Source organism: Dendrobates tinctorius, unplaced genomic scaffold, assembly GCF_039654945.1.
Source record: "Dendrobates tinctorius isolate UK_male_01 unplaced genomic scaffold, ASM3965494v1 ptg000202l, whole genome shotgun sequence".
Lineage (NCBI taxonomy): Eukaryota > Metazoa > Chordata > Amphibia > Anura > Dendrobatidae > Dendrobates > Dendrobates tinctorius.
In genome coordinates, this window is record NW_027361869.1 from 9,693,498 (window position 1) to 9,716,602 (window position 23,105).

The 23,105-nt window shown below is 42.2% G+C and overlaps 1 protein-coding gene across 1 annotated transcript in view; it reads right to left on the bottom strand.

The window, feature by feature from the left end:
* LOC141057190 (kinesin-like protein KIF19) overlaps positions 1 to 23,105 on the bottom strand; it is a 95,436-nt gene that overhangs the window by 59,175 nt on the left and 13,156 nt on the right. The window contains exons 3-9 of the mRNA XM_073553733.1: positions 13,983 to 14,090; positions 13,791 to 13,878; positions 10,768 to 10,904; positions 9,203 to 9,328; positions 2,032 to 2,226; positions 1,362 to 1,514; positions 37 to 159 (exon numbers count right to left, since the gene is read on the bottom strand). Coding sequence (XP_073409834.1) covers positions 37 to 159; positions 1,362 to 1,514; positions 2,032 to 2,226; positions 9,203 to 9,328; positions 10,768 to 10,904; positions 13,791 to 13,878; positions 13,983 to 14,090 — 930 coding nt within the window. The remainder of the gene's footprint in view (positions 1 to 36; positions 160 to 1,361; positions 1,515 to 2,031; positions 2,227 to 9,202; positions 9,329 to 10,767; positions 10,905 to 13,790; positions 13,879 to 13,982; positions 14,091 to 23,105) is intronic.

The window sequence follows — 23,105 nt, forward strand, 5'->3', positions numbered from 1 at the left end:
ATCCCTTCATTGTGCGTTGCAGTTGATATGGCTTACCCTTGTCTTGATGTTCTTAGCTCTGCTGGCGTAGATCAGTGTGGTGCGGGATTCCTCAAATGCGGCAGCTGCGGGGCTGATGTGCACGATCATGACTGTTCTGCTGTTCCCACCTAGCGCATCCTGTAATAAAGAAAGCATTCGCTGCCATTAGCATTTGTAATGAGAATTTTACAGATCTACATTGTATCTTCCATTTAATTAAATATCCATAATTATTATAAATTGGTCCCGGCTGGGGGATATTCATGGATTATTAATAAAGATTTGTTTTACTGTCTTAATAGCATCAATATTCTGTAATGAGCCAACCGTGGGTTATAGGAAATTGTAGAAATGTATTCATGTGCATCCGCAGCTTGTGGGCCATCAACGGTTGTGAAACTACAACTCCCAACAGGCCACAAGGCATAAAGTAATAAAGTATTTAATTTAAAAAAAAAGTCCTCTTATTATAGTCAGAACATAAATGCTAGATCAGCGGGAGTCTGACCACTGGGACTCCACCGATTGCCAAAATATGGGACACGGGTTATCCTTCCTCCTTGTTGCTAGACCACGGCTAGGAGAAAGTGCTCACCTATTTCCGTAAGTGGCAGAAACTCAGAAAGGCACATGCTCTGTCAGTGTACCATTCAAAGTCTTCCTAGCCTTGGTCTGGAGGCCTGAGGACCTGGAGAACTCTCACAAATTTAGCATTTGGCTGATCATGGGAGAGGCTCACTGAGCTCTGAACTTGCAGCTGCACAAGCTCCTCCACCATCATCTCTGAAACCCCCAAACCAGCCCCTTTGGTACAAAAATTTGCATAAACCATGCCCCTTTATGAATGTTATCCAGTATGACTATTTCTGTTAGTGGCACCGACGCAGAAGGGCACATGCTCTATCAGTGCACCATTCATCAAAGTCTTCATAGCCTTGGTCTGAAGGCCTGGGGATCTGGAGGTCTCCCACCAATTTAGCATTTGACTGATGGTAGGAGAGGCTCACTGAGCTCTGAACTTGCAGCTGCACAAGCTCCTCCACCATTATCCCTGAAACCCGCAAACCAGCCCCTTTGGTACAAAAATTTGCGTAAACCTTGCCTTGGAAAGAGATATTCTCGCCAAAAGCATTTATCACTGGCATTATCGTCCCATGCTAAGTTCTCATATAGGCGGTCACTTTCATTTCCTAGACCCTCTAAATGACTAATAGTGGAAACAGGACCTCGGGAAAGCTAGTTGTCAATCAATGTGGGAAATATAATGTTGGCTACTTAAGTTGTCAAATATGTCGGGTATACTAGTTTTTCGTAGACCCTCTGACACCAGAGAATTTTACCTTTAAGAGTCGCGTCAATTTGCTGTCTCGGTAGTTGATGTGATGAGTATGACTTCCGCCTCGCTCGCTCAGGGCCGTTATACAATTTCCAAGTGCTAGCAGGGAGCGGTTAATGTGCGCCCCTTCTTTCATCCTCTGGCCTCGGTTTTGTGTCTGGGGCGATAATACAAAAAACGAAAATGAGTAAGTACGTAAAACTCCGGAGCAGGACTAATAGAAAATAATAGTGGCAATGTATTATGGCCAATACAAGTCTATGATTTAGGGTGACAAGAAGGAATCATTCTGGGATTTTTACAATTATATAACCAGTAGATGGCACTGTTTAATTGTGTTTATGGGGTTATTGTAATTTAAAATGGGGTCTTCCCCCATGATTATTGCCACAATCAATTGTCTCGGTGTCCCCCTTGTAACCAATGACGTCCCAGGTATCTTAAAGGGGTTTTCTGATCCCTTAAAGTGATTATTGAAGAGGGGTCCATATTCTGGGATGCCAACCAATCCTGAGATTACCATTTGGTCCCTTGGTTGCACCAATGGCATGTCCACTCCTGGTCCAAGTGCTGTCCAGGTGATGAAAGCACATAGACCAAAAATAATGTCTGTGTGAACATAGCCATAGAGATACAGTCCATTGGAGTCTTATTGGTATACAATCTGCAAATACCTGGGCCGCTCTCTCTGACCCGGCAAGATCTACCATAAACAGCTTTCCGGTTCTCAGCTCATCATGGACCTTTTGTGATTTACTCCTGTGCTTCACAATGACTTGCAACACTGCGTGGGATCGGGAGGACGTCTTGTTGGCGGCAGTAGGTTCTCGTGTCCGATGTCTATTTCCCTTTTTTAACAAGACTATGGCCTAAGAAAGAAAAAACTAATATCACGGCAAGTGCATGATCACGGTGAAAGACAACACCTCTGTAACAAAGCCGGAGGTCGACCGCACCAGGAACTCTCCAAAAACACTCAATGGTTAAAAAATCTGAGACTGCATCATTTTTAGAATGAATTCTGAGAAGTAACTTCTTATACTACTAATTCATTTTGCAAATAAACCTAATTTAATTAATTATCCAATGAGAACGGTGTCATGGAAAGTATAGAGATAAGTGAGGTTGTCCCATTGTAGCCCAGTGGTGCATCGTGGACAGTTGGTACGTTTTGCAACCAAGAATTTAAATATCTCTCTCCAGACACTAGGGATGGAAATATCAACATACTAGACAATAGGGAGGTAATAAGGCCCAGGAACATATTTATTGACCCATTAACAAATATTTAAATCTTTAAGATTAGATATTAAAAAAAAGTTTTGACAGTGAGATAGTGAGGGTGATCAATGAGTGGAACAGGCTGCCATGAGTGGCGGAGAGTTCTCTTTCAATGGAAGTCTTCAAACAGAGGCTGGACAGACATCCGTCTGAGATAGTTTAGTGAATCCTGCTTTGAGCAGGGGGTTGGATACGATGACCCCGGACAGGTTCCTTCCAATTCTAACATTCTATGATTTGTGTAGCTAATCATTAATCCTGAAATTATCCTAACATTGTGCTAAACCTTTAGAAGTGTCTGATCACACTTGTACAACCTCCGATTTGTGGCTCCCATGCACAAATTGTCAATGGTTACATATTTTTTTCTGGGGCTCCAGTCGATTAACTGTGACGGCCTCTCCAGAATATTACAGGACTACTACCTCTTGATCACCAAACCATCGCCATGCTTCACCAAAAGCATCAACAAGCCAGTGCCATGCTTCACTGTAGACATCACCGAGCCACTGCCATGCTTCACCATAGGCATCACCGCAGCATCATGGAGATACCACCCTGCTTCACTGTAGGTATCACTGAACCACCACCATGCTTTACTGTAGGCAGGATATTCTTTTTAGCATATTCTTCATTTTTACTCCTGCAAAAATACCACTGATCCATTGGTACAAAAAGCTTTATGGGTGAAAACATTCAACGGTCTTGAGGATATTGGAGTCAACTTTTCTTGTGCTTTTTTTGTGACATCTTGGAGTTTATGCATGGAGACATTCAATATGCTCCTTACTATGCAAACTGAAACCTCAGTTCTCCTGCTGCCACCAAATCTTTCTACAAATGTTTTTCAGTCGGTTGAGAGTTTTGACCATCTATTTCCTCAGGAATCTGGTGGCAGTCGATGACAACTTCCTCTTCCTGTCACATCCAGGTAGAGCAGCTGCTGGTGTTCCCATAACTTTAAACTTGAGATCTCTTTCATCAAAATCTCTATGAACATTCAATGCATTTGTATATCTTATTGTCCTTTCCTTTGTTTGTGCAATGCAGTGATCTCTTAACTTTTTGGATAGAGAATTGGATCATTCTGAGACTGAGGTACTGTTATTTGTGATGAATGGGAAGAAATGACAGTAGCCTCTAACATACATTTTCATCACAGGTCACTGCAGAGTGTGTGTATTACATCTGTCTGGAACACCAGCCGCCGGAGTGAGATCCGATTACTGCTGCAATAAAATGTCTCACAGTGGAATTTTAACTGACAATAACTGACAGCGGATTTTAAAATGACAATAACTGATGTCGGAATTTAAACTGATGACAAAATTTAAACTGACAATAACTGAAGGTGCAATATAAACTGACAATAACTGACACCAGGAATTTAAACTGACAATAACTGATGCCGGAATTTAAACTGACAATAACTGACGGCGCAATATAAACTGACACCAGGAATTTAAACTGACAATAACTGATGGCGGAATTTAGACTGACAATTAACTGATAGCAGAATTTAAACTGACAATAACGGACACCAGGAATTTAAACTGACAATAAGGGAAGCCAGAATTTAAACTGACAATAACTGAAGGCGGAATTAAAATGGTCAATAACTGAAGGTGGAATATAAACTGACAATAACTGATGGCAGAATTTAAACTGACAATAACTGACGGCACAATATAAACTGACAATAACTGACACCAGGAATTTAAACTGACAATAACTGATGGCGGAATTTAGACTGACAATAACTGATAGCAGAATTTAAACTGACAATAACTGACACCAGGAATTTAAACTGACAATAAAGGACGCCAGAATTTAAACGGCCAATAACTGAAGGCGGAAATTAAACTGACAATAACTGACGGCGGAATTTAAACTGACAATAAATGATGGTGGAATTTAAACTGACAATAAAGGATGGTGGAATTTAAACTGTCAATAACTGACGGTGGAATTTAAACTAACAACAACAGCAGAATTTAAACTGATGCCAGAATTTAAACTGACAGTAACTGACGGCGCAATTTAAACTGACAATAACTGAAGGCAGAATTTAAACTGACAACAACTGATGGCGGAATTTAAACTGACAATAACTGACGGTAGAATTTAAATTGTTAATAACTGACAGCGGAATTTTAACTGACAATAACTAATGGCAGAATTTAAACTAACAATTGACAGCAGAATTTAAACTGACGCCAGAATTTAAACTGACAATAACTGACGGTGGAATTAAAATTGTCAATAACTGAAGGCGGAATTTAAACTAAGAATAACTGATGCAGAATTTAAACTGGAGGCAAAATGTAAATTTTCAATAACTGACGGTGAAATTTAAATTGACAATAACTGACGGCAGAATTTAAACTGACTGCAGAATTTAAACAGAACAGTTGACAGTGACATGCACTTGCTCCCTTCAGCCCCATGACTAATTGCAGGGAGTTACTGGTTTACCATGGCAGCTGAGGTCCTGCTGAAGGCCCCATGGTTGCCATCTTAGTCCTACTGTGAAGCTCTGACAATTACACTACATATAGTATAAGTGATCAAACGATCGTAGGTTCAAGTTCCCAAAAGGAACTAAAAAATAAAAAAAAATGTAAAAATTTAAATTGCCACTCTTTTCCTCATCCCCCTATCATTATGTCAGAAAAAGTCCAATCTAACAAAATATAACATTTAAAACATACAATAAACACTGAAAAGGAAATAAAAAGAAAAAGCCAGTATTGCCTTTTTGTGGTCATTGCACAAATATTTTATGTACACCAAAATTGTGTTGCTAAAAACTAAAGCTTGGCATGCAAAAAGCCAAGCCCTCATCCAGCTCCATGGAAAAATAAAAAAATAATGTCTCTCAGAAAAAAATATAACCACTATAAAAAATAAAATCCTATAAGTTTGGTATCGCCGTAATAGAGCTGACCTGAAAAATCCTATTGTTATATTTCACTCAATGAACGCTTTAAAAAAAAAAAAAAAGATGGTGGAATTGTGAATTTTCTTCATTATGATATTTTTCCCATTTTTCAGTACATTGTACGATAACATGAAGTGTGCTGTTCAAAACTACCACTTGTCCAAAAAAAGGTTCTAATATATATGGCTATGTCAATGGGAAAATACAACAAAAAGATATGACTCTTGGAACAAGGGAAGAAAAAAAAAATCAAAGAACAAAAAGAAAAAAATGTCTGGGTCCTTAAAGGGTTAAATTGTTCTTGTTTGATTGGTTTACTGCAAATATCACAAAGCTTTTAAGTTTTGAGAATAAACCGAATTTGCAATTGGGGGGGCGAGGGGAGTGTGAATAATTTTTAAGCAGTTGTATAAAATTTTCATGTTTTAGATCAATAATCGACTACAACTTTAATGGGTCAGAGCGACGTCAGCAGCGTGATCAGGTTATGTGATCATGCTGCTGACATCTTTCCCCGGCGCCCAAAGCAAACACTGGTGGTAAGTGTGCTCCACTGTGGAGCTGAAGAACCACTGAAGATGGGAGATGGGGGGGTTAATGAGTGGAGGTGGGGGGGTTAATGAGTGGAGATGGGGGTTAATATGTGGGGGTTAATGAGTGGAGATGGGGGTTAATATGTGGGGGTTAATGAGTGGAGATGGGGGTTAATATGTGGGGGTTAATGTGTGTGGGAGGTTAATGAGTGGAGATGGGGGTTAATGTGTGGGGGGTTAATATGTGGAGATGGGGGTTAATGTGTGGGGGTTAATGTGTGGAGCTGGGGGTTAATGTGGGGTTTGGAGTTAAAGTGTGGTGGTTAATGAATGGGAATGGGGGTTAATGAGGGGATGGGGATTAATGTGGGGATGGGGGGTTAATGTGTGTGGGGGGCTAATGAGTGGGGATGGGGGTTAATGTGTGTGGGGGGTTAATGAGTGGGGGGTACATAATGAGTGGGGGTACATAATGTGTGTGGGGGATTTGGGAGTAGGGACGGGGTTATTGAGTGGGGATGGGGGATACTTAATGTGGGGGGATTTGGAGTGGGGATGGGGGATTGAATGTGTGGGGGGATTTGGAGTTGGGTTGGGGGGTACTTAATGTGTGGGGGGGATTGGGGAAGGGGGATTTGGAGTGGGAATGGGATTTAATGTGTGTGGGGAGATTTGAGGACACAAAATGAAGAGTATGTATGAGGGCATGTATGAGGAATACTGTAGAGAATGGGGTGCTCACTGCCAATTTAGGTGCTCAGAGATAAAAGACATATATTGTACAGTAGAAAAACCTTGGCACACAAAATTTATAAAATATAATTCCCAACTTTATAAGACTAAAGCAATTCTGATAGTTATTTCAATACATACAGTCATATGTTAAAGTTTGGGCACCCCTATTAATGTTAACCTTTTTTCTTTATAACAATTTTGGTTTTTGCAACAGGTATTTCAGTTTCATATATCTAATAACTGATGGACTCAGTAATATTTTTGGATTCAAATGAGGTTTATTGTACTAACAGAAAATGTGCAATCTGCATTTTAACAAAATTTGACCGGTGCAAACGTATGGGCACCCTTATCATTTTCTTGATTTGAACACTCCTGACTACTTTTTACTGACTTCCTGAAGCACTAAATTGGTTTTGTAACCTCATTGAGCTTTGAACTTCATAGCCAGGTGTATCAAATCATGAGAAAAGGTATTTAAGGTGGCCACTTGCAAGTAGTTCTCCTATTTGATTCTCCTATGAAGAGTGGCATCATGGGCTCCTCAAAACAACTCTCAAATCATCTGAAAACAATTCAACATAGCTTTTCAGGGGAAGGATACAAAAAGTTGTCTCAGAGATTTAACCTGTCAGTTTCCACTGTGAGGAACATAGTAAGGAAATGGAAGAACACAGGTACAGTTCTTGTTAAGCCCAGAAGTGGCAGGCCAAGAAAAATATCAGAAAGGCAGAGAAGAAGAATGGTGAGAACAGTCAAGGACAATCCACAGACCACCTCCAAAGACCTGCAGCATCATCCTGCTGCAGATGGTGTCACTGTGCATCGGTCAACAATACAGCGCACTTTGCATAAGGAGAAGCTGTATGGGAGAGTGATGCGAAAGAAGCCGTTTCTGCAAGCACGCCACAAGCAGAGTCGCCTGAGGTCTGCAAAAGCACATTTGGACAAGCCAGTTACATTTTGGAAGAAGGTCCTGTGGACTGATTAAACAAAGATTGAGTTGTTTGGTCATGCAAAAAGGCGTCATGCATGGAGGCTAAAAAACACAGCATTCCAAGAAAAACACTTGCTACTCACAGTAAAATTTGGTGGAGGTTCCATCATGCTTTGGGGCTGTGTGGCCAATGCCGGCACCGGGAATCTTGTTAAAGTTGAGGGTCGCATAGATTCAACTCAGTATCAGCAGATTCTTGACAATAATGTGCAAGAATCCGTGACGAAGTTGAAGTTACGCAGGGGATGGATATTTCAGCAAGACAATGATCCAAAACACCGCTCCAAATCTACTCAGGCATTCATGCAGAGGAACAATTACAATGTTCTGGAATGGCCATCCCAGTACCCAGACCTGAATATCATTGAACATCTGTGGGATGATTTGAAGCGGGCTGTCCATGCTCGGCGACCATCAAACTTAACTGAACTGGAATTGTTTTGTAAACAGGAATGGTCACAAATACCTTCATCCAGGATCCAGGAACTCATTAATAGCTACAGGAAACGACTAGAGGCTGTTATTTTTGCAAAAGGAGGATCTACGAAATATTAATGTCACTTTTATGTTGAGGTGCCCATACTTTTGCACTGGTCAAATTTTGTTAAAATGCAGATTGCACATTTTCTGTTAGTACAATAAACCTCATTTGAATCCAGAAATATAACTGAGTCCATCAGTTATTAGATATATGAAACTGAAATAGCTGTTGCAAAAAACAAAATTGTTATAAAGAAAAAAGGTTAACATTAATAGGGGTGCCCAAACTTTAACATATGACTGTATGGTCTTGTGACAACGAGCTTCTCATCCTGCTTTCAGTTTTTTACTGAACATTGAGAGCATTGTGCAAGTCGGATATGTACTTGGGGGGGGGCGCCGAACCAAGTTCTAACCCCGGGTGCCAGAAAGCCTAGATACACCTCTGCCCGGCGGTCAGAGCTTCAATTGTACTGGCATATGTGTAGACGCCAGTACAATTGCAGTCTGGGAGCCGGCACGGCCTCCTTCTCTGCACCGGCTGTTGACAGCCGTCAGAGAGAACAGCCGACTTGAAGGACAGGGAGCCGCAGAACGCAGCCGCCGGTGGGAGACACTGCAGACCGCTGCATTAGGCGGCCCGACTGAGCCCCTCTGCTGGCTGCGCCCGGGGCAACTGCCCCGACTGCCCCCCCTGGATACACCTCTGACTTTATGATGGGAGATGTGCTTTGGGCAGCAGCTGGAGATACACAGGTAATGTCCCACAGCTTCACATTCAGTACTCCTCACATTTTCTTTGCACACAGTGCCAACTGCTGGATAAGTATGAACATTACATGCCTTTACACTAAACTTGTGTTTCTAGTGATACCCACCTCCGCCGCACTGTAAGTGTAGAATTCAGTAATGCCGGCAATTTGTACGTTTCCTTTCGCGTCTTCTCTAAGTTCCAAAACCCCAGAAGAAGGGTTTAACAGGTCACGGATTAATTCATTGTAGATCTGAAAATTAGAAGACACTGCCTCAGTCTAGTACCATCTATATGCTGTATGCTTATTACATCCAATTATACATCTCTTCTCCAGGTCACACCCTTGCTATTCTAGAAAGTACCCGTGATTGTCCACATGATCTCATTCTTTCTGAAACGGAATCTTCCCAAAACTGATCTTTTTGCATTTCTTCCCACTATTAACCTGCCTATACCCGATATTGCCATTATCATGTGTGGTTCTACTATAACATATCCAGAGTTCTCCCCTTTTCTCACCTTCAAAAGTGCAAAAACACTTACCGCCACAATTATTCATTCTGAAATTGACTTCTACTAATCGTTCTCCCACTTACTAAACTCTCCTCTCTCCAATCTATCCTGAATGCAGCAGTCAGGGTCATATTTCTGTCCAGCCGCTACACAGATGCCTCTTCCCTGTGCCAGTCATTGCACTGGTTGCCTGTCTGTCTACAGAGTACAAAATAAATGGTCAAGCTCACCAACAAAGCTCACTACAGTGCTAAATCTCCTCCGCATCTCTGTCTACCACCCTACCCATAATATAGTCACTCTTCTGCTAATGATCTAAGACTAACATCCTCAATAACCCCAAGATCCTCTCCGATCTCGAAGGTCTTTCTTGTGCTGCCTCAGTTCTCTGGAATGCGCTACGCCTGACAAGGTGGTTAATTCTGAGGGTCTACAGTTTCAAACTTGCCATAAAAAAAAATCTTTTTCAGAAGACCTATAAAATCATTAACTAATCTAACTTTTACCAGCTCTTTCTTTTGATCCCATATTTCATCTGATTACGCACCCTCCCCTCCATGCACCCAGTAGCACCTTATATCCGGACACATACAGATACTGGCTGGTGACCACGTTCATACAGATTTACATAAAAACTTTTATTTATTATAAAAATGGACTGAACCCTAGAAGACAAACACTTTTTACCTTCTATGTCACCCGTATTTGTCATAGATTGTAAGCTCTTGTGATCAGGGCCCTGACGCCTCTTGTGATGAATTATAGGTCACTTTGTAAAGTCTAATATTGTCTATACGTGTCCTCTCTGTATTGTACAGTGCTATGGAATATGTCAGTGCTATATAAATAAAATCTATTATTATTATGCTATTAGATTGTTAAATGGCTATCCAGACCACATGCTAGTACATTCCATTTTCATTTTGGGATTTCACCCCACTTGGATTTTTCCACCCAGTTTCCAGTATATTATGTGGCAAAATGAATGGTGTGCTTCAAAACTTGAAATCGTGAGGCAAAAAAAAAAAACCTTAAAAGGCTATGTCGACTGAAAATGGTAAAAGTTATGGCTCTTGGAAGAAAAGGAGGAAACAAAGAAAGTGCAAAAATAAAAAATCTCTGGTGATGAAGCCTCAAGTAATTGGTGTATATATCGGAATATGTGATATATATTACCTCTAGGTAGGACACTGATACAGAGTAGTCCATGCTGTCGCTGATCTCCTCGATGGTCGTGAACAGATCATTCAAAGTTCGGATAAATATTCCCGGCTCGCCATCCATTCCCAGCATTGTGTATGTCTTACCTGTGCCTGATGTATATATAACAGGTATTACATGCATCGAAGTGGAAGGAACGTCCAAGAAGGTTACTGTGACCGCTCTTGAACAATGGAGCATACAAAAAAAAAATCAGTCCACGTCACGTTTTTGGCCTACGGTTAGCGAGTAGAGAACAACCGACACACCCGCTAGTCGTGTTAATAAAGCTCATGTCAGACAAAGGACAGTTCTCATAGGCTAAGAAAAAGTCCAACTTTTTGGCCTCCTTTTCACTCATAGACAGATAGGAACAAATAATAGAATAGAGCCGCCTCTGTGATGTGCAAACAATGAATATAAGAATTTTGGATGGAATTACAGCTGTAGTCATATGTTAAAGTTTGGGCACCCCTATTAATGTTAACCTTTTTTCTTTATAACAGTTTTGGTTTTTGCAACAGCTATTTCAGTTTCATATATCTAATAACTGATGGACTCAGTAATATTTCTGGATTCAAATGAGGTTTCTTGTACTAACAGAAAATGTGCAATCTGCATTTTAACAAAATTTGACCGGTGCAAATGTATGGGCACCCTTATCATTTTCTTGATTTCAACACTCCTAACTACTTTTTACTGACTTCCTGAAGCACTAAATTGGTTTTGTATCCTCATTAAGCTTTGAACTTCATAGCCAGGTGTATCAAATCATGAGAAAAGGTATTTAAGGTGGCCACTTGCAAGTAGTTCTCCTATTTGATTCTCCTATGACGAGTGGCATCATGGGCTCCTCAAAACAACTCTCAAATGATCTGAAAACAAAGATTATTCAACATAGCTTTTTGGGGGAAGGATACAAAAAGTTGTCTCAGAGATTTAACCTGTCAGTTTCCACTGTGAGGAACATAGTAAGGAAATGGAAGAACACAGGTACAGTTCTTGTTAAGCCCAGAAGTGGCAGGCCAAGAAAAATATCAGAAAGGCAGAGAAGAAGAATGGTGAGAACAGTCAAGGACAATCCACAGACCACCTCCAAAGACCTGCAGCATCATCTTGCTGCAGATGGTGTCACTGTGCATCGGTCAACAATACAGCGCACTTTGCATAAGGAGAAGCTGTATGGGAGAGTGATGCGAAAGAAGCCGTTTCTGCAAGCACGCCACAAACAGAGTCGCCTGAGGTATGCAAAAGCACATTTGGACTGATGAAACAAAGATTGAGTTGTTTGGTCATACAAAAAGGCGTTATGCATGGAGGCTAAAAAACACAGCATTCCAAGAAAAACACGTGCTATCCACAGTAAAATTTGGTGGAGGTTCCATCATGCTTTGGGGCTGTGTGGCCAATGGCGGCACCAGGAATCTTGTTAAAGTTGAGGGTCGCATGGATTCAACTCAGTATCAGCTGATTCTTGACAATAATGTGCAAGAATCAGTGACGAAGTTGAAGTTACGCAGGGAATGGATATTTCAGCAAGACAATGATCCAAAACACCGCTCCAAATCTGCTCAGGCATTCATGCAGAGGAACAATTACAATGTTCTGGAATGGCCATCCCAGTCCCCAGACCTGAATATCATTGAACATCTGTGGGATGATTTGAAGCGGGCTGTCCATGCTCAGCGACCATCAAACTTAACTGATCTGGAATTGTTTTGTAAACAGGAATGGTCACAAATACCTTCATCCAGGATCCAGGAACTCATTAATAGCTACAGGAAGCGACTAGAGGCTGTTATTTTTGCAAAAGGAGGATCTACAAAATATTAATGTCACTTTTATGTTGAGGTGCCCATACTTTTGCACCGGTCAAATTTTGTTTAAATGCAGATTGTACATTTTCTGTTAGTACAATAAACCTCATTTGAATCCAGAAATATAACTGAGTCCATCAGTTATTAGATATATGAAACTGAAATAGCTGTTGCAAAAACCAAAATTGTTACAAGGAAAAAAGGTTAACATTAATAGGGGTGCCCAAACTTTAACATATGACTGTAGAATATACTATAACAATTAAGGAACTTAGCGCATAAATTGGCTAATTTATGAGAGCCCACCAGCCGTGACAAGGTGTACCTTTCTTTGCATACATCTTAGTGCTTACAGAGGTGGCTGTTTTCTTTTCTTTGCATATTATGCAGTCATAGGAGTTTGCACCTGCTCACACTTGCTTTATTCTGTTCAGACGGACTGGTCAGAGATTGGACCCTAACATCTCACAAATAAAGGTACGCCTTGTCATGACTGGTGGGCACATGCGCATTGGCCAATATGTGAGCTAAGTGCCTTAGTTTTATAAATATATTCTATATAGCATTAGTGCAGTTTGTATTTCATATATTCAATGATTGCATATATCCTGGTATGCACAGTGGGTGGGAAGGAAGGTAGGAAGGAAGGAAGGGAAGGGGAGGAAGGAAGGGAAAGAAGGAGGAAGGAAGGAAGGGAAGTGGAGGAAATAAGAGAAGGGGAGGAAGGGAGGGAAGGATAAAAGAATGGATGCAAGAAAGGAAGGGTGGATGGATGGATAGATGGAAGGAAGGGTAAAAGAATGGATGGAAGGAATGAAGGGAAGATGGAAGGGAGGAAAGGAGGGAGTAAAGAAGTAAGAAAGGAAGAATAAAAGAATGGAAGGAAGGAAGGATAAAAAAATGTATGGAAGGAAGGGAGGGAGGAAGGAAAGAAGGATAAAAGAATGGAAAGAAGGGAGAATGGAAGAAAGAAAGGAAAGATAAAAGAATGGATGGAAGGAAGGAAGGGTGAATGAAGGAAAGAAGGAAGGGAGGAAGGGAAAAATGGGAGGATTGGAGGGAGGGAGGGAGGAAAGGAAGGTAGGACGGATATAGTGAAGATAGATCGATTTTGCCTGGAGTACTGCCCATCTTGGAAGATTTAGATTGATCAAACAGATAAAAGTGAGATACACAGATTACCTGTAGGGCCATAAGCAAAAACAGTGGCATTGTACCCAGAAACAATTCCTTCCACCAGGCTTTTTGTAGTGGACTCATACATCTGGTCCTGTAAAGGAAACAGGTTCATTAGCTCTATAGTACTAATTACATTGCACAGCGGTGGTTGGATCCGTGCAGGTCTCTTCAAAAGATGACGGACAGGAGAGTTACCTGGGAGGCGCACTGGTCCAACACCTCATCAAATATGAAGGTCCTCTGCCTGGCACGACTCGCTCTATAGTCATCGGCATCTTCATTCGGATCCTTCAGCAGTAACATCTGAAATAGAAAGAAAGACTCAGGTGACATCCGGCCATTTATACATTATTCCTTCCATCCCCAGTAAAGCGATATACGCACCCAATCACAGCGATTTGTCACTAATTACTAATATTATGACATATTAGGAATCAATATAGTTTCAGATCAAGCTGCACACAGAGAAAAGAACTCAGAGAATAGGTAGCACCAATGCAAAATCTAAGCAGGCACATGGACACAACCAAAGCCAGAGGCTTCATGGGCCCGCTCAGGTAACAAAAACCCTGTGCAGTCAGGTCTCCTAGACCTATTACAGTGGCTTGCGAAAGTATTCAGCCCCCTGGAACTTTTCAACCTTTTCCCACATATCATGCTTCAAACATAAAGATACCAAATGTAAATTTTTGATGAAGAATCAACAAGTGGGGCACAATTGTGAAGTTGAACGAAATTTATTGGTTATTTTAAATTTTTGTGGAATTCAAAAACTGAAAAGTGGGGCGTGCAATATTATACGACCCCTTTAACTTAATACTTTGCTGCACCACCTTTTGCTGCGATTACACCTGCAAGTCGCTTGGGGTATGTCTCTATCAGTTTTGTACATCGAGAGACTGAAATTCTTGCCCATTCTTCTTTGGCAAACAGCTCGAGCTCAGTGAGGTTTGATGGAGATCGTTTGTGAACAGCAGTTTTCAGCTCTTTCCACAGATTCTCGATTGGATTCAGGTCAGGACTTTGACTTGGCCATTCTAACACCTGGATATGTTTATTTGTGAACCATTCGATTGTTGATTTTGCTTTATGTTTGGGATCATTGTCTTGTTGGAAGACAAATCTCCATCCCAGTCTCAGGTCTTTAACAGACTCCAACAGATTTTCTTCAAGAATGGTCCTGTATTTGGCTCCATCCATCTTCCCATCAATTTTAACTATCTTCCCTGTCCCTGCTGAAGAAAAGCAGGCCCAAACCATGATGCTGCCACCACCATGTTTGACAGTGGGGATGGTGTGTTCAGGGTGATGAGCTGTGTTGCCTTTACGCCAAACATATCATTGGGCATTTTGATGTTGGTTTCATCTGACCAGAGCACCTTCTTCCACATGTTTGCTGTGTCTCCCAGGCAGGGCCGCAGCTATAATGAGGCAAGTTGAGCCAGGTGCTGAAGCGGCAGGCAGCAGGGGGCGGCATTATGCGCTCCTCTACCCGCAGCACCTACAATTTAGCCTCTGCACACTGGTGCTACGGTCATGCAAGAGGCTGTAATTGATGAGATCACAGGAGGGAATGAGTCAGGGCCCCCTGATCATGTGACCCCAGACTCCTCCCCTCCCGTGACCTCATCACAGGTCCTGTAGTCGTTCCTCTCCTCATGTGTAACGTCTTCAATCCGGATATCATGTGACCCTGACTCCTCCCCTCCTATGACCTCATCACAGTTCCTGTGCGCATCAGCCCTTGTTTTATGCAGGACTCTGCTGTATGTGCTGGCTGTCATCATCCTGGATGAGGGAAGTTTATTTGTGGGGTCAGGGGGGTTTACAGGGTGTATGTAGCAGAGCCGCGAGTGTGTGAGGTGTACAGAGCAGAGCCGCAAATGTGCGAGGTGTACGGAGCAGAGATGTGTACGGAGTGGAGCTGTGTGTGTGTACGAGGTGTACGGAGCAGAGATGTGTACGGAGTGGAGCTGTGTGAGTGTACGAGGTGTACGGAGCAGAGATGTGTACGGAGTGGAGCTGTGTGTGTGTACGAGGTGTACGGAGCAGAGATGAGTACGGAGTGGAGCTGTGTGTGTGTACGAGGTGTACGGAGCAGAGATGTGTACGGAGTGAGGCTGTGTATGTGTACGAAGCAGAGCCGCGAGTGTGTGAGGTGTACGGAGTGGAGCTGTGTGTGTGCGAGGTGTGCGGAGCCGTGTGTACAAGGTGTAAGGAGCAGAGCCGCATGTGTACGAGGTGTGTGGAGCGGAGCCGCGTGTGTATGCAGTGTAAAGAGCAGAGCCGCGTGTGTACGAGGTGCACGGAGCAGAGCTGCACGTGTACGAGGTGTACGGAGCAGAGACGCACTTGTACGAGGTGTACGGAGCGGAGCCGCGTGTGTACGAGGTGTACGGAGCGGAGCCGCGCGTGTACGAGGTGTAAGGAGCTGAGCCGCGTGTGTACGAGGTGTAAGGAGCTGAGCCGCGTGTGTACGAGGTGTAAGGAGCGGAGCCGCGTGTGTACGAGGTGTAAGGAGCGGAGCCGTGTGTGTACGAGGTGTAAGGAGCGGAGCCGTGTGTGTACAAGGTGTACGGAGCGGAGCAGCACGTGTGAGAGGTGCACGGAGCAGAGCTGCACGTGTACGAGGTGTACGTTGTAGAGATGTGTACGGGGTGGAGCTGTGTGTGTGTATGGAGTGGAGCTGTGTGTGTACACGGAGCGGAGCCGTGTGTGTACGAGGTGTACGGAGCAGAGCCGCAAGTGTGTGGGGTGTGCGGAGCTGTGTGTGCAAGGTGTAAGGAGCAGAGCCGCATATGTACGGAGCAGAGATGTGTACGGAGCAGAGACGTGTGTGTGTACGGAGCGGAGCCGTGTGCGAGGTGTACGGAGCAGAGCAGTGCGTGTGCGAGGTGTACGGAGCAGAGCAGCGCGTGTGCGAGGTGTACGGAGCAGAGCAGCACATGTGCAAGGTGTAGAGAGCGGAGCCGCACGTGTACGAGGTGTATGGAGCAGAGTCGCGTGTGTGTGAGGTGTATGGAGCGGAACCGCGTGTGTACGAGGTGTACAAGGTTTACAGAGCGTGGCCACGTGTGTACAAGGTGCACGGAGCAGAGCCGCATGTGTACGAGGTTTACGGAGTGGAGCCATGTGAGTACTGAGTGGAGCCGTGTGTGAGCGAGGTGTACGGAACGGAGCCGTGTGGTATGAGGCATAAAAAGCGGAACCGTGTGTGTATGATGTATGCGGAGCCATACGTGTGCAAGGTGTATGGTGGGGAGCATTCATACCTCCCAGCGGGACAGTCCCGATTTTGATAGAGATTCTGCCCCACTGCCCCGGCTGGGAGCTTACTTTTCCCACGGACACAGGAGTGCACGACGGAGCCCCGAGGAGCACTTTAAAATTCGCACGTGACGTTCCACCAGAAGTGACGTGCTAGAAGCTGACTGGAAATGAGGTAATTTCGGGAGGAGATTGTGACGGAACCATGGAGGCACTTCAGGGAATGCTTCAGATCATCACCGTATCCTCCCCCAACAGCGCGGACAGCAGGATCGCCGTGGACTCGGGATGCCGGCCATGTGAGCGGATCATGATATGTCCTGCATCGGGAGGCTCAGGTGGGCACTACAGTGGGAGCCGGGCTGCTGTAGTATCTTTATAGAATCTTTCTCTCTCTGTTTCTTTCCTTCTTCTTTCTTTCTCTGTTATTTCTTTCTTTCCCCTCTTTCTTTCTCTCTCTCTTCTTTCTTTCTCTGTTTTCTTTTTCTCTCTGTTCTCTTTCTTTCTTTTCCTCAGTACCAGTCAGTGTGCCCACAGTACCAGTCAAATAAGAGGGGTAGGAAACTAGGTGGCACTGGTCACATTGAGCCTCTCATACTTTTTACTGGTGTATAATCATATGCCCTGAGCACCCCCATAAAGTGGGCCAGCGCCAGACAACAGGGTACAAACAAATCACTATTACTATCAGGCCAAGTGGACAATTATATAGGTAAAGTTAATGATGTCCCTGTGCCAAGCACTGCGGAGTATCAGAATACACTGAGGAGACCAGAACAGCGGGGTTTGGGTAGAAGAATTATATGGGGCCTATCACACTGTATGAAGTAATATATGGTGCCCATTCTTCTGTATGCAGTAATATATGGTGCCCATTATGCTGTACGAAGTAATATATGCTGCCCATTATGCTGTATGAAGTTATATATGGGGCTCATTATGCTGTATGAAATAATATTTAGGGTCCATTATACTGTATGAAGTAATATATGGTGCCCATTATACTGTATGCAGTAATATATGGTGCTCATAATACTGTATGAAGTAATATATGGGGCCCATTATACTGTATGAAGTAATATATGGGGCCCATTATAATGTATGAAGTAATATATGGGGCCCATTATACTGTAAGAAGTAATATATGGGGCCCATTATGGTGTATGAAATAATATTTGGGGCCCATGATACTGTATACAGTAATATATGGGGCTCATGATACTGTATGAAGTAATATATGGTGCCCATTATGCTGTATGAAGTAACATATGGGGTCCATTATACTGTACAAAGTGATATATGGGGCCCATTATACTGTATGAAGTAATATATGGGGCCCATTATACTGTATGAAGTAATATATGGTGCCCATTATACTGTATGAAGTAATATATGGTGCCCATTATACTGTATGAAGTAATATATGGTGCCCATTATACTGTAGGAAGTAATATATGGTGCCCATTATACTGTACGAAGTAATATATGAGGCCCATTATACTGTACGAAGATTAATATATGGTGCCCATTATACTGTACGAAGTAATATATGGGGCCCGTTACACTGTATGAAGTAATATATGGGGCCCATTATACTGTATGAAGTAATATATGGGGCCCATTATACTGTATGAAGTAATATATGGTGCCCATTATACTGTATGAAGTAATATATGGGGCCCATTATACTGTATGAATATATGGGGCCCATTATACTGTATGAAGTAATATATGCCGCCCATTATACTGTACGAAGTAATATATGAGGCCCATTATACTGTACGAAGTAATATATGGGGACCATTATACTGTACGAAGTAATATATGGGGCCCATTATACTGTATGAAGCAATATATGGGGCCCATTGTGCTGTATGAAGTAATATATGGGGCCCATTGTGCTGTATGAAGTAATATATGGTGCCCATTATACTGTATGAAGTAATATATGGGGCCCATTATACTGTATGAAGAAATATATGGGGCCCATTATACTGTATGAAGTAATATATGGGGCCCATTGTGCTCTATGAAGTAATATATGGTGCCCATTATACTGTATGAAGTAATATATGGGGCCCATTATACTGTATGAAGAAATATATGGGGCCCATTATACTGTATGAAGTAATATATGGGGCCCATTATACTGTATGAAATATATGCTGCCCATTATACTGTATGAAGTAATATATGGTGCCCATTATACTGTATGAAGTAATATATGGGGCCCATTATACTGTATGAAGTAATATATGGGGCCCATTATGCTGTATGAAGTAATATATGGGGCCCATTATACTGTATGAAGTAATATATGGGGCCCATTATACTGTATGAAGTAATATATGCTGCCCATTATACTGTATGAAGTATTATATGGGGCCCATTATACTGCATGAAGTAATATATGCTGCCCATTATACTGTATGAAGTAATATATGGGGCCCATTATGCTGTATGAAGTAATATATGGGGCCCATTATGCTGTATGAAGTAATATATGGGGCCCATTATGCTGTATGAAGTAATATATGGGGCCCATTATGCTGTATGAAGTAATATATGGGGCCCATTATACTGTATGAAGTAATATATGGTGCCCATTATGCTGTATGAAGTAATATATGGTGCCCATTATGCTGTATGAAGTAATATATGGGGCCCATTATACTGTATGAATATATGGGGCCCATTATACTGTATGAAGTAATATATGGTGCCCATTATGCTGTATGAAGTAATATATGGTGCCCATTATACTGTATGAAGTAATATATGGTGCCCATTATACTGTATGAAGTAATATATGGGGCCCATTATACTGTATGAAGAAATATATGGGGCCCATTATACTGTATGAAGTAATATATGGTGCCCATTGTGCTGTATGAAGTAATATATGGTGCCCATTATACTGTATGAAGTAATATATGGGGCCCATTATACTGTATGAAGAAATATATGGGGCCCATTATACTGTATGAAGTAATATATGGGGCCCATTATACTGTATGAAATATATGCTGCCCATTATACTGTATGAAGTAATATATGCTGCCCATTATACTGTATGAAGTAATATATGGGGCCCATTATACTGTATGAAGTAATATATGGTGCCCATTATGCTGTATGAAGTAATATATGGGGCCCATTATGCTGTATGAAGTAATATATGGGGCCCATTATACTGTATGAAGTAATATATGCTGCCCATTATACTGTATGAAGTATTATATGGGGCCCATTATACTGCATGAAGTAATATATGCTGCCCATTATACTGTATGAAGTAATATATGGGGCCCATTATGCTGTATGAAGTAATATATGGGGCCCATTATGCTGTATGAAGTAATATATGGGGCCCATTATGCTGTATGAAGTAATATATGGGGCCCATTATACTGTATGAAGTAATATATGGTGCCCATTATGCTGTATGAAGTAATATATGGTGCCCATTATGCTGTATGAAGTAATATATGGGGCCCATTATACTGTATGAATATATGGGGCCCATTATACTGTATGAAGTAATATATGGTGCCCATTATGCTGTATGAAGTAATATATGGTGCCCATTATGCTGTATGAAGTAATATATGGGGCCCATTATACTGTATGAATATATGGGGCCCATTATACTGTATGAAGTAATATATGGGGCCCATTATACTGTATGAAGTAATATATGGGGCCCATTATACTGTATGAAGTAATATATGCTGCCCATTATGCTGTATGAAGTAATATATGGTGCCCATTATGCTGTATGAAGTAATATATGGTGCCCATTATGCTGTATGAAGTAATATATGGGGCCCATTATACTGTATGAATATATGGGGCCCATTATACTGTATGAAGTAATATATGGGGCCCATTATACTGTATGAAGTAATATATGGGGCCCATTATACTGTATGAATATATGGTGCCCATTATGCTGTATGAAGTAATATATGGTGCCCATTATATGACGACAAAGTATAGCAAAAATTCACTGATCGGGGTGATGAGTGCTATAGTTTGTGGGCTGGTGGGATTTGTGTGGCAGGGCTGCATTTTTGTCCCAGTCCGGCCCTGTGCCAGGCCTACCATTGCCATTATTGACCCTTGTTCTGGATACTTCTGTGTTGTTCTTGTATGTGCGTGTGATGGCGCTGACATCCTTGTGTTTGGACACCTTTTTTTTATATTTATCTAAATCAAAATGTCCACTATTGTACTCCGTTTTACATGAAAATTTACTTTGTGTGCGGGGGGGGGGGCGTCATTTTGCTGTTCGCCTCTGGCAGCAGAGAGGCTAGGTTCACCCCTGCAGGTGACTTGTTGCAAACTTTAAACAACACTTTTTATGGATATATTTGAGAAATGGCTTTCTTCTTGCCACTCTTCCATAAAGGCCAGATTTGTGCAGTGTGCGACTGATTGTTGTCCTATGGACAGACTGTCCCACCTCAGCTGTAGATCTCTGCAGTTCATCCAGAGTGATCATGGGCCTCTTGGCTGCATCTCTGATCAGTCTTCTCCTTGTATGAGATGAAAGTTTAGAGGGACAGCGGGTCTTGGTAGATTTGCAGTGGTATGATACTCCTTCCATTTCAATATGATCGCTTGCACAGCGCTCCTTGGGATGTTTAAAGTTATGGAAATCATTTTGTATCCAAATCCAGCTTTAAACTTCTCAACAACAGTATCACACACCTGCCTGTTGTGTTCCTTGGTCTTCATGATGCTCTCTGTGCATCAAACAGAACCCTGAGACCAGCGTCGGACTGGCCCACCGGAGAATCCACCGGTTCTCCGGTGGGCCCTGGCACCTGCTGGCATACAGGGCCAGCAGTTGCCTAGGGCCCCCGCTGTTCCAGGGGCCCCCAGCCAGTGGTGTGTCGCACACCATGCAGCTGCTATGGGGGCCCCTGCCAGTGGAGCAGCAGCGGGTGTCAGGAGGCAGGAGCCCCTGTCCCCGCTGCTAAAGAGAAATGAATATTCACTGCGAAGCAGTGAATATCATTTCAGGTCTCCACACCCCCAGAGGCCCCGCCCCCAGCCCAGTAAGCTGCTCTGCAGACTACAGCTGTAAATCAGGGCCGGCGCCGCCCTCAGTCCTCTCTGCTCCTGGCTCACAGCCAGTGCGCGATGACGTCACTACATCGCGCACCCGCTGTGTGTCTGGCAGAGGGGGCAGCTCCTGACACTGAAGCCGGCTGCCGGAATCAGCGTGGGAGCGAGGAGGAGACGTGAGTATTGTGTTTTGTTTTTTTATATCTCTCTCTCTCTCTCTCTCTATCTCTATATCTCTCTCTCTCTCTATCTCTCTTATATCTATCTATCTTTCTATCTCTATCTATTATCTATATCTATCTATCTCTATATCTATCTCTATCTATTATCTATATCTATCTCTGTCTATCGCTCTATCTTTATATCTATCTTTCTATCTCTACATCTATCTCTATATCTATCTCTATCTTTCTATATATATATCTCTATATCTATCTATTATGTCTATCTATCTCTATATCTATCTATCTTACTCTATCTATCTCTATATCTATTATCTATCTAGCTACCATCTATATCTATCTATCTTTATCTATATATATCTCTATCTAATATCTATCTCTATACCTATCTATCTATTTATCTATCCGTTATCTATCTCTATATCTTTTCTCTGTATCTCTCTCTCTCTCTCTCTCTCTCTCTCTCTCTCTATATCTCTCTCTCTCTATATCTCTCTCTCTCTATCTCTCTCTCTATCTCTCTCTCTATCTCTATCTATATATCTATCTATCGCTCTATGTCTATATCTATCTTTCTATCTATATATCTATCTATCTTTCTCTATTTATCTATATATCTTTTCTCTGTATCTATCTCTCTCTATATCTATATATATCTATTATCTCTATATCTATTTCTCTCTATATCTATCTATTTATCTCTATCTCTATCTCTCTGTATATCTATCTTTCTATCTCTATATCTATCTCTATATCTATCTATCTTTCTATCTCTATCTATTATCTATCTCTATCT